The sequence below is a fragment of the Rhipicephalus microplus genome, chromosome 7, assembly GCF_043290135.1.
Source record: "Rhipicephalus microplus isolate Deutch F79 chromosome 7, USDA_Rmic, whole genome shotgun sequence".
In the NCBI taxonomy this organism is placed as follows: Eukaryota; Metazoa; Arthropoda; class Arachnida; order Ixodida; family Ixodidae; genus Rhipicephalus; species Rhipicephalus microplus.
In genome coordinates this window covers 50,175,744-50,188,655 of record NC_134706.1, presented here as the reverse complement: position 1 = coordinate 50,188,655, position 12,912 = coordinate 50,175,744, and the positions used below count along the sequence as shown (strand labels likewise).

Sequence of the window (12,912 nt, the reverse complement as noted above, 5' to 3'; positions counted from 1 at the left end):
AAGGTCCTTTCCATTGCATGAGTAATTTATTTTCCGTAGTAGGGAGTAGAATAAGGGCCCGGTCGCCTACTTCAAGCTGACGTTTCGTGCTTCGCTGATCATAGTATTGCTTCTGTGATTTTCTTGCTCGTGTCAAGTTCTCATGAGCCAACTGCAGTGTTTTTTCAAGACGATCTCGCAGATCCAATACATATCCGTAAGTTGTCTTCGCCTCGTCGCCGATGTGTTCTCCAATCCATAATTCTTTTAACAAACTAAGTGGTCCTCTGACGTCACGCCCGTAAATAAGTTCGAAGGGAGAAAATCCCGTGCTGGTCTGAGGCACTTCACGATAGGCAAAAAGGAGTGGGGCAAGCAACCGATCCCAGGATCTTGGTTCCTCCTGGCAGAGCTTCCGCAACATCTGTTTTAACGTACCGTTAAATCGTTCCACCAACCCGTTACACATAGGATGGTAAGGTGTAGAACTGAGGTGCTTAATGGCCAGTAACTCGTTGACTTCTTTCATCAGTTCGGAAGTAAAGCAAGATGCTTGATCACATAGAATTTCACGCGGGAATCCTACGCGTGAGAACATCTCCACCAGGCCCTCTGTTACTGTCGCCGAATCGATTGCTGGCAGGGCCACCGCGTCCGGGTAGCGCGTGGCGAAGTCCACCATGGTCAATATGTAGCGGTTTCCGTTTCTCGACACAGGTTTTAAAGGACCGATAATATCGATTGCCACTCGCTCGAAAGGGGTGTCGATCAACGGCATTACGCCCAGAGGCGCCTTGCCCACTTTACCTTTTGGATATGCTCTTTGGCAAATGTCACAGGATCGCACGTATCTCTTTACTTCTTCCTGAACTCCTGGCCAATAGAATGATCCTAGTACTCGGTCAATTGTCCTCTTGATGCCTTGATGGCCCGCCATCAGACTTTCATGAGCTAGCTGCAGTACTTGGCTCCGCAGTTTGCGAGGAACAACTACCTGCTGTACTATCTTGCCGGAGGATAACCGATAATGGCGATATAAAACTCCCTTTTGCATAACAAACGAATATTCTGTCGATCCTCTCCCAAAAAACACCTGCCCAACTTTGTTCCTACAGAGATCTAGGCTCTTGTCCTCCGCCTGCTCAATCTTGAAGATTCGTTGGTTGATATTCAAAGCGGTTGCTTTCACCGAATCCAACGAAGTACTTGATTTCTTGACTACGCTGATCATTGGTCTCTCGTAGCGATCTGCTTTCATCACCCCTAATCTCTCCTTGACGCTTTTAGACTTCGTCTTCCTTTCCGACAGTCCCTCGCTCCACCTGCTATCCGGATCATTGGGATCACGGGATCCTGGCACGTTTCCCACGATGACGTCATACAATGGGGAAGTCATGCATTTAACGATCACCGTGCCAGAAAAATAGGGCGAAAATATCTCCACTTTTGCTTCGGGAACTTTTATTCTGCTCCCATCGGCTAAAAATACTGTCGTCATAGCTCCTGTCAGCACTTCGTCGGGCACGAGGGAACGTCGCACAACCGTCGTGTTACTTCCTGTATCCCGAAGAACAGAGACAGGCTTATCAAATAGGAGACCCTGGAGAACTGGCATCTGATATTTCGTTGCCATTTGTTGCGTGTTTACTGCCCCCGACACATTATTCTCGGGCCCGCCGCCGGATGCGTTATCATTGTCTTTAGAGTTCTCTTCGGACAATATACATGAAGCCTTTTTATACGTGGCGGGTTTCTTGGTGCAAACTTGGGTATCGTGTCCTGCCCTACGACAATGCCCACAGTAAGGTTGCTTCGTCCGAGCGCGACAATCTGAGGCTTTATGGCCGATTTTGTTGCAAACAAAACATTGCACTGAAGTTTTTGAGGTCGTGCTCCCACTTTTCACAGCCATGCCGTTTTCAGCCTTTTCTCGGAAAACAAGCAGGTTAGACTGTCGCTGTGCCTCTAAAAACTGATCTGCCGCTTCAGCCATTTCTTCAAGTTTACGGCAATTCTTTTCACGCAAAAAGAGCGCCACTCGATCATGACACTTACTGATGAACTGTTCAGCTACAATCAGGTCACGAACTGACGCGTATTCTTTGTCTACTTTCGACATTTCCACCCATCGGTCGAAAAAACTCATTAATCGTGCAGCGTACTGCCGGCCGGTTTCTCCCTCTTGAGGCTTACTGTGCCGGAACTTCTCACGGTACCCTTCCGCTGTGAAGCGAAATCGCTGAAATAGAGCCAGTTTCACTTTCTCGTAATCAAGTGCATCTTCAGGGGATAGGCGACCAAACACTTTTAGCGCTTCTCCGCTTAGGCACAAACTCAGAGCCGTGGCCCACTTGTCTCTAGGCCACTCTTGCCCTGTCGCCACATTCTCGAACCTTTTTAAGTACGCATCTAGGTCATCCCGGTTTTCATCAAATCCTGGTATAAAATTATGAGGATTGACGTTGGAAGACACCCTTGATGATCGACCTATGTCTGCCCCGACAGGCTCTCTGGCGGTTTCAGTCTGAGTCAGTTGAAGGCGCAATTGGATCGTCCTTTGGGCCTGCTCCTCGACTTGTAATTGCAACTGCATTTGTTCCTTCTTCGCCTCTCTTTCTGCCGCCCTTTCCTCACGAGCTCGAGCTTCTCGCTCATCAATCCAAGTTTTCAATTCCGCACCTTCCAAACCCATGCGCATGGCCAACGCCATTAAATCTGTCGAGCTCATCTTTTCCTCACTAATCGTCAGCCTGACTCAAGCGATACAAATGGCCTCGTCCTGTCGCAGCGGACGCCAGTGTTACATTGCAGGGGGTGTTATAGCAACGTGCAGGTTCTTAGTTAATGGGTGTCCGAGCCGTCGCCCCAGACTCCCACGAAAAGACGAGGCCGTTTGTACGCCACACTTTATACACACGAAAAACGAACACACATAACATGGACAGGCTATTTAAAGAATCCTTCACTGTCTCTGTGAACTATCAAAGTCCTAAACTAACCGTCCCTCCTTTTTAGCATGGACACAAGACATGAGGTCGGTCTCACCGAGGTTCGTTGCTACGTCTTGAGCTGGCTTGCGTTGTCCGCACGGTCAACCAGGCGACTAGTTGATGGGTAGGCTCCGCCCCCGCAGCCACGTCGCGGCTGGACACATCTGCTGGAGCTCGTGCCCGTAGCCCTACAGCTCCGCGTTGCTCGCACGGTAGACCAGGTGGACCAGTTGGCGCGGTAGACCAGGCACTACCACCGGCCGCGTCCCGGCCGGACACCTCTGCTGGAACTCGTGCCCGTAGCCCGACAGCTCCGCGTGTCCTCAAGCACAGGATGCCTTGAAGCCGCAGCACGTCAGCGACGCACGGCCGTGGCAGGTAGAACGTGGCAGGTAGGCCGGGCTCGACTGTTACTAGGCTCGGGTCCGGAACCCAACGGCCGAGTCGAGAGCCCCGTCTTCCTCGTTCCTTCTCGTACCTTCGCCGCCACGCTCCTCAGCGCTCGTGCTACCTTCGTCGTTGTCTGCTTCAAGCGCGCACTTTGTATGGCGCGCACTTTGAATGGCGCGCACTTTGAAGCTTCGCGCACGACACATATCACACCGTCTCTTACTTATTTCAATCGCGGGTGTGTTCAGCTTTCCATTGTTGTCCCTAAAACCCAAGGCTTCCTGTAGGCTCGTGCCCAAACGTACACCTGGGTGGATATCTCCACATTCAATCAGAACATGCTCCGCCGTTTCCTTATCTTTCCCGCAGCATGTGCATTGTTCTTCTTCTTTACTGAATCTTGCTTTATAACTACGCGTTCTAAGGCAACCCGATCTCGCTTCAAACAGTAAAGCGCTTCCCCTTGAATTATCGTAAAATGCCTCCCTCCTTATTTCATTTTTGCCCTTTCGGTAGTTACTCAAAGCCGGTTTTTTCTCCATAGCTGCCATCCAGTAAATCCTCTACGCCTCCCTGACTTTTCCCTTAACGCTCTTTGTTGACATATGGCTCACAATACCAGCCGTATATTTACTAGTGAGTCTTCTAGTTCTTTTTCTCCACTGTGTGTCCACGCTCTTCCTATACAAATAACGGAACACCTTCTCTGCCCATCTACTCTCCTTCATATTTCTTAGCCTTTCTTCGAACCTTATTTTGCTCTGCGCTTCCCTCGCCTCAAAACCTGCCCACCCCATATCGCCCTTTACAGCCTCGTTTGTCGTCTTCCCGTGAGCACCCAACGCGAGGCGTCCCACAGTCCTTTGATTTACATCCATTCCCGATTGCACCTCTGCCCTCATGCACACCACTGAGTTCCCAAAAGTAAGCCCTGGAACCATTACACCCTTCCACAGACCTCGAAGCACCTCATACCTATTGTATCCCCACAACGCTCTGTGCTTCATTATTGCCGCATTCCTCTTTCCTTTTGCTGCCGAGGCTTTCTCCTGTACCTCCATGTATCTATCACTCTCATTTACCCATACTCCAAGGTACTTGTATTCACTTACCCTCGGTATTTCTTGGCCTTGTATGGACACCGTCTGATCACAGGGATCATTGAATACCATCAATCCACACTTCGTTACACTGAATCCTAGTCCAAGAGCTTCACCTTCCCTTCCGCATATATTCGCCAGCTGCTGTATATCACCGGTACCGTCTCCTGTATGCTGACATACAGGAGACGGTACCGCCATCTAGTGGACACTGCAAGAACTAAACGAGAGGTGGCTACATACAGGCTACAGGGGACGCACAGCCCACGCCCTAAGGAGCTTCGCCCCTAAAAAAAGCTGACAGGGCAAAGTCTTAGTCAGCTAAAACTATCGTCGCACGGGTCACTGGAATTGAACTTTTTTGAAGACTTTGGCGTGTGAAGAGTTTGATGGAAAAAAAGTGACAATCAGGAAGACGACGATCTCTTCTGCCTTCGATTCAGCATTGCAGCAACGCATGGAGTAGGGTGTCGGTATTTTGAGAATAAGCCCTTTTTCTCAACTGGACGCTTCATTTTCTTCAAGTGGTGCTGTAATCGCCGAACGTGATTGCCGCGGTTTGCTGCAAGACTCAGTAAACCTGCTTGTGGGTATAAAACCTGTGAGAGACTTCGTGACCTTTTCACTTGCCAAAACATTCCAGGTGCATTTTAATTGCAGAGGGTTACATGATGTTTCAAACAATTTGCATCAAAATCATTTTCACTACTGGAACACTTTTCCAGCTTGCAAATTGTGACATTTCATTCAATATTTAGGTGAGATATATGATGACGCCAGTTGTGTTATACCAAAACCACTAACAAGGAAGCCATGCAATGAAACTGTATATACCACTGCCTAAAACAGCACATAGGAAACTGAATGTGTACGGCATAGAGACACCTCGAATCGCAGTCAGGCTGGCCATACTCTTTTCAAATCAGGCATTAAAAATTGAGACCATCGATATTACCTATGTTTGAACCTGAACCAGGAGCATGAAATGAACAGTTTACGAAAGCAACTTGTTGCTCCATGGCTGACGTAAATTATTCGCAAATGAATCGCTTGAGTGCATTATAAGGAAACTTGCCAAAAGCGATTCCTGCTATACCAGTAAAAATGTTACTTTAAATTTTCTTATAATATACAAGCTAGCTTGAACGCTAGATCAGATTTTTTACCAATGACAGCGCACTCAATTAAAAAGCACCAAATATTAGGTCAGGTAATGATGTTAGTTAAGTGTGTCTGAAAATATGAATCCAAATGGGGCACTTCTAGAGTTGTGGCAGTGCAGAGCAACATTACTAGCGACAATATATAGTTAAGTTCTTCACCCACGCTCTTCGCTGAGCGCAATCTCAATCAAGTTACCACACTCGTGCGGTGTCTGCTATGCGAAGCTCATAAGCAGTAAACCTTCCTTACGTACCTGTGGTTGACGTCGAAGAGTTCGTGCCTGCAATAGTTGAAGTTGAAAAAACATTACATTTGAGTTTTTTTTTTGCATCTTGGCACTGACGTGGGACGCCACAGATATGCTAGGTGTCAAAACAGCACTTTAGTTTCTGTCTGTCACACAGAACACCACGAAGTACACCGCTGCATCGTGGGTTCGTTATAAAAAAATATGGTTCCTAATGCTCGGCTCTAAAGGTGATCGGTCAAGAAAATGTGAAAAGGTGGTAGTTGGAGATTTGTTATAAGTCAGTACAAACAAAGGATTACAAACATATGGAGCGGTGGTAGCTGTTTGCTGAATTTATGTCTATGAACACATGTAAGAACGGATTTCATATATGGCATTTCACATATGTCCATTGTGGGGAACTGTGTAATAACGCAATGAAAATAAACCAGTACATCAATGTGCGTTAATACTCGGCTTCTCAGAATTGCCTTCATCGTGGTCTGTCTTGTCTTGACGACTACAGTAAATCCTTAACCCATCTATGAATGCCTCATGAATGATCCTAGTGCAATTTTTAATGACACAGCGTTAAAGAGCTCGCGTCGCCAAAAACAAGCCGCTGCCGTCGGCCCCATTGGTTGCGAGCAAAAAATCGTCGGTGCGTCTGTGACCAAAAAATGAAGTTACCGAGATAGCCGCGGGAGGCCGCTACTTGTCCACGCGTGCACGCGCGATCACACTAAAAAAGCCGCGCATTCTAAAAAAAAATGCTCAAAGACATGATGCGTATTAGTTTTTTTGCCCTGCCATCCTTCCCTGCTTAGCTTCCAGCGCTTTCGTCTGGACGAGAGAAGAGATAATGCGATTGCAGCATGAGACAATCCTTTGTGGCTCTACTCGCACAGGACCGATTCTTAAAATTTTGCGGTGTTGAATTAGTGAGGCAATAAACTCTTCTACTGAATTCATTCCATGGTTCCTTGAAAAAGGGTTTAAGGGCCCTTTTAACGCATTTGTTCGACAGGAGTCACGACGAGATTGAGCCCATTCGGCAATATTAGCACGCGCTGGTCCAATCTACTGTGTGCGTGTTTGTGTGTGTGCGTGTGTACGTAACAAAACATATTGTGGCGAAACCTTCGAACAGTGGGTCGTGTTCTCCAGCGCCTTCTAGCGAGTCACCCTTTTAGCAAAAAGAAGAGCAGCTCGTGCAGAGAGTCGGTACCCGCATTGACTGTCGCTGTCGAGCATCATCGACAAGTGTCCGCCAATAAACGTCTCAACAATATGAATAAGTATACACTTAGCGGTTGAAGGGTGCACTAAGGGCCGGATTTCACTATCGCGTTTAACTCTTAAAGGCGAAGCTTACGAATCTCCCAATTTTTGAGAGGCCGTTCATATAAACCACATATTTCACTATACACATCTAGATATTCAAGAACAGTGTTTGTCCCTGGCTCTTAGAATGACACCCGGTGATAATATGTGATAACCCATTCAGCGCATTGCTTATTTCGCTGGCTCAAATCGGCACTTTCTTTGCCGATCTGAAATTCCACTTTTTTGCCATAGAAAATATTTATTTGTTGAAGAATATAAAAAAATGGCATCGTATCTGCACGTTACACTGCAAATGTCGTCGAAAGACGATAGTCTTGCATCTGGAGAGAGTGAACAAAACATTTATTTGATGATTTGCGCAAGAAAATTGGCGAATGGTATTCTGAAGGCGCTGTGTTAGAGTGCCTCGAGTGTGCAGCGGACGTGAACAAGAGCATAAAGTCACGTCACACGTGACACATGAGCACTACCTGGCGGTTATCTTGGAAAAGAAAGCGCGCAGCGTGCACGCCCGTCTCGGAGGCGACAAGGTATAGAACGCAAGGTGACGGGTAGGTGCCACCACCGTGTCGCCTTAGCAAAGCGTTGAAAACACTTGGCTTTTCTTGCAAGTGTTGCATCTTCAGCGCATAGTGATAATCGCTGCGGTCCTTAGAATTACATACGTATGCCTTTTCTAGTGAAAAGACACACATACAGATTATTGACGTGTTGTTATAGTGCCTCAAATATGCGCAATATTTGCGTTTTCATTGAAAATCGCACAAGTATGAACGCTGAATCTTGAGCAATATTGCTGGGCACTGCGGATGAGATCGGCCGTTTAGAGTGCCGCTTCGTGCCGTTTAGGGTATTGTTAAGGGCGGACAAACAAAACGACCAAAATTTATGCGTCGAAGGTGCCCAAGAAAGACAAACGTCTTTCAAAATTTGAAATGGTATGTTCTTGGTTGCTGCTGTCAGGCCGCGAGTGCGACGATGCTGTAGCATGTAGGCACCGTAAATTCAGGAAGGAGTGTCAGTACTAGGTGGCCGGACTATAATAAGTCAGTGCGAGTTAATCACTGACAACCCCATTATGATAATGTGTGCGGTGGTATTGTATGTCGCGAAACGCCGCTGTGAGGGCACTGGACCCTTTACTAGGTGAAAACTGATGCTGCGCACCACCGTTCACTTCTGCCCCTTTCTCTGAGATCGTTAGGCATGCTACAAAGACGCCTTGCTTGTTACCAGCACGATCGTCTTAATGAATTAACATGCAGTGGTCGGTTGGTCGGTCGACCGACCGACTGACCGACATTGTCACATTGTGACCGACCGACCGACTAACCGACTAACCAACCAACCAACCCTCTGAGCAAGCAGTGGCTGCTGGGGTTTGGGTAGGAGCACGGTGGCTTGAACTTCTCTTAATGCATATTTTTTTAATTTTCAAGGATTTTGCATTGTCCGACCGACCAACCAACCAACCAACCAACCAACCCTCTGAGCAAGCAGTGGCTGCGGTGGTTTGGGTAGGAGCACGGTGGCTTGAATTTCTCTTAATGCATATTTTTTTAATTTTCAAGGATTTTGCCATGTGTTACAATTTACCACGAACATCCAGCGGCCAGACGTTCTTGTAATGAATATTGTTATACGTGGGTTCGACTGCACATGTGTTGAGTGTGAAGTGCACTGAAAAACTCACCTGGACTTTGCCCATTCACATCACCGCATCCAGGTGCCGCTTCAAAAAACAACACAATGGATATTATGTTGTAAAACTACATTACGTCACAACTGCGTAATAAATATAACATTTCTTGGTGACCAAAAATATTTTAATTTCATACAAACGTGATCTATTTGCATTAACACAAAACAAAATATGCTGAGTGGTTATTATGACAAAAAATTTACCACAGGAACATTCACGAAGCAGTAAATGAGGATACATGATATCACATTGCCTGGCTTAAAGACAAGTACAGTAAGACAGTTGATGAAATGCTATTCTCTTCGCGCATTGGCCGCGTATGCATGTACGTTATTGTATATATTATGCTAACGACGTCAACAAGACGGCTGCACGTGATTTGTATTAAGCCATTCTTGTTCTTCCTGTTATTCAACATATTATATGCGCGCTACGAACGTTCATGTCATCGAATGACATTCTTATTCTTCATGTGTTGGAGTTTGGTTGCACTACATTGATTTCCTACAAGGAAATGAAACGAACCCCATGGCATTATGATGGCACCTAGTCATGTTCGTTACAAGGTACTAGGTGTGAATTTCATGGTGCGCTTGTCCTAACTCACTGTCGATGTCGATCATGCACATGCGTCGCGTCATGCAAATTTATGTATCTGCCTACTTTACGAAACGACCATGGGAACCCCAAGACACTTTTGTGCATTTAACTACGTATTTGACATTCTCAACGCAATATACTCATGTGATTTTTTGTGAATAGTGCGATTAAGAAACTGCGCTAGAGTTAGTGTGAAATACCATGTTACGGAGATAACATGAAAAGTTTCGCATAATAAAAGCGCTAACTATCAACTGTATTTATTGAAAAACTTGATAGTAAAAGGACCTCCATGAGAGGGAAAGATCGGTTTACAATGAAAATGGAGAGGTGAGAGCAGCAATCTTGCTGAACTGTCTTAAGGTGCTACTCGTTGGCTGATAGCTTAAAGTTTTTTTAATAAATTCAATTGATTGCTTGTACTTGTATTTTCCACCTCGTGTTACGTCTTCTCCTTAAGTTTGTATTTTGCATTAACTGTAACGCAGTCTCTTACTCATAAAGAACCAACTCGACCAGTACCTTGCTTTGCTCGCGTTGGCAAGAGTATTCTGCGCTGATGTGGTGCAAGCTTTGGCACATGCGAAGTTAACGGATTCAACGCGAGAACACAAATACTATGTCAGAAATGTCCAAACTTGCATGACGTGATGTTCATGTGCTGCCTAATTAAATCTTATGCATTCCATGCATAATCAAAGCTTATGAAGATATTCAAGCGACTGGGAAAGCACGCCTAAAACGTGGTTGCTTGCATTCCAACACGTGACGGAATGGCAAGGAGTACAACATCTAACGTGAACTATTGTCACATTGTGAAGAAGACAAATGGTAATGACGTAACAGCAAAAAGGTCGCCAGTACCTTAAACACTTTAGGCAAGTTTCAGCAATTGGAAAGTCAGTAACACTAAAAACACAATGATGTTGGCTAGCGAATAGACAGAAGCGTGAAATCCCAACCATTTCCGTTATCGTGCGTGATTCACAAGACATTCTTGTGTTACTTAGGTGCTCTTTGTTGAGACTACCGCGAAATGTGCCATGTAATCAATATGGCTATAGAGAAAAATTTCGTGCTGTAACATTTCTGATAACCCTCAAGCGCCTTGTGAAAAATTAGTTTGTCGTGAGTTGAGCCACTCTACCGTATTAGTTTTTATCGTGTCAGAAATTCGCCCTGTTTCAAGGTAAATAAATAAAGCCCTTCCTAATGTGCCTAGTAATGTGCTAATTGAGCGGACATGAAGTTTGGTATGAATTATCTTAACATGTCTTGTGAACAGTTAGGCACATCTGCTTTGCCAACAACCATAGTGATACCATGAAAACTGACCTAGATCGCAGAATGTGAGTTCATGACTTCAATACAAGAATTTTGGTGCGCACACTTAACTTCGTAAAGCGTTATCCTCTTCTTTCCTACGCATTACATGCATCCCACGTACTGAAGGTAACAAAGTGAAACACCACAAGAAGGGCTATAAACTTATTGACCTAGTATCACTACGCAGTCATCTTTCCAGCTTTTTGTTCCTTGTCTATCTGTCTTAAATACACGCACATACTTTTTCAGTGGGAAAGTGCCCAAGAAAGGTTTTTTGCTTAGCTTTGAATTACGAAGCAACCCTGCCTATTTTTCAAAAACTAAATATTTAAAAAAAGTAACATTGCACTGTGCAATTGCAGTGTGGTAAATTGCAGCAAATTTGTCCTTCAAATGCACACGTTTTGCGTTTATTGTTGTGTTAATTATTATGACGCGAAGATTCGACTAAATCTTGGTTGTTTAAACATAAAAACCTGTAGTCAATGTTAAGCATATTCACGAGGTGCATTAGGATATTTTGAGGTACCTGCAAAACCCACGAAAAGGAAACTACTTCAACAAAGGATTCCAACGTATTCAGCGAACATCTTAATTCAGGCCTACAAAATAACATTCACTACACGTTAACTACAATGATAGTTCAATACGCTCTTACAGCTCTAAATAGATTGTTAGATGCCAACTTTGTTTACTAAAATATACATCTATTAAGTCTTTTGTTTCTCACTTTGAGCAATCAACCATAAGCCAACTTTCAAATAACTCCTTTTAAATTGTGTATGAGACACATTGAAAATCATTCGCTGACAATATGCGCATGTGACTTTCTCGCCAAATTCTGAGAACAAGCCATGGAGTCAAGCTTCATCATGGAGGAGTGGGAAACACCTCACATCCCCACTCCCACGATCACGTCACAGCTGTTGATCTAGCATGCATAGAGGCCACCAGGCTCGGCTAAGCAGCCGCTACATTGAACTACGTAGTGAGACAGGGAAGTTTATTGCAAACTGGTAACACCCTTTCAGGTGAATACAACTGTCTTGTGTAACAAAATCACTTCAGTGGCGTGTAAAAACAAGAGAACATAGACAGGATGTAACACAGAGCACTTCCAATATTCTCAGAGATCACGAATCACTCAAGAAAACGAAGAGAAAATAAACGCAAAAAAGCAGTATGTTGGAACAGATTCACATATTAGGTGCGACGACAAGCAATTTTTTTCCGAGTTAAAACGGCAGTAAAGTAAATTCAATATTCCTATTACGAACTCCAAAAAACCGTGTTGCCACCTTCTGATAAAGGCTTCTTTACCCTGAGTTTTAACCTGTTCGGTAAGGTACCGAACCATGATCATTCTAATCTTCTGTAACGCTGGGTATGCAGCTCGTTGGGATCGTCGCCGTGCTTCAGCCATACAGCAGCGATGCCACAGGAAGAACATTGTGACGCACAGTACGAGTTGTTCAAATAAGCCCCTTCTGCGCTGTTGGCCCGAAGAAATTTAAACTCTGAATTGACGGCACATGACGTGCCACACGCCTTTGGCCGCTACGCATTCAAACATCGTGTGACGGATCGTTTTCCTTTTCCCGCCGTTGGGGCAGTAGTCATTGGGAACGACGCCCCACTTTGACAGTCTGTGACGAGGGGGCAACGCGTCCTAACGCCGCAGCCTATCAAATTCTCTAACTATTTCCGGTACGTGGTTGTTCCACCATTTCTTCCACTTTGTGGGTCTCCATCTCTGTTTTTCCTCGTCACTAATCGAGCGACTGATTAACATTTCGCTCTTGCGTGCGGGTGCGAGCTTCGCAAAGTATTCTTCGGTGGCGTCGCCGTCAACCGAACACTTGAGGCCTTCTGCTGCCTTAAAAAAGGCATGTGGGTGGTCTGCTTGAGGTTCCCGGTACCTTTCCGGCGTGAATGCGTCTCCAAGAGTTCCGGTCCACTATAGCGATAAGCTACGGCCAGGATAGTCGTTGTCCTGAAACAATTTGTGAACTGTTTTAGCTGCAAGTGCCTTTGTGAATGTTGCAACATCTGACAGACTGAGTCCTCCAAAACTTTTTAGGAGCT

General features: G+C 45.4%; 1 protein-coding gene across 3 annotated transcripts in view; it reads right to left on the bottom strand.

Moving 5' to 3' along the window:
• The window catches only part of LOC119179561 (uncharacterized), a 93,621-nt gene that overhangs the window by 55,342 nt on the left and 25,367 nt on the right, over positions 1-12,912 (bottom strand). For 2 of the 3 annotated variants that reach the window (XM_075869140.1, XM_075869141.1), the window contains exons 6-7: positions 8,893-8,931; positions 5,877-5,903 (exon numbers count right to left, since the gene is read on the bottom strand). In XM_075869140.1, the coding sequence (XP_075725255.1) occupies positions 5,877-5,903; positions 8,893-8,931 (66 nt within the window). The remainder of the gene's footprint in view (positions 1-5,876; positions 5,904-8,892; positions 8,932-12,912) is intronic. The other variant, XM_075869142.1, reaches the window with a different exon arrangement.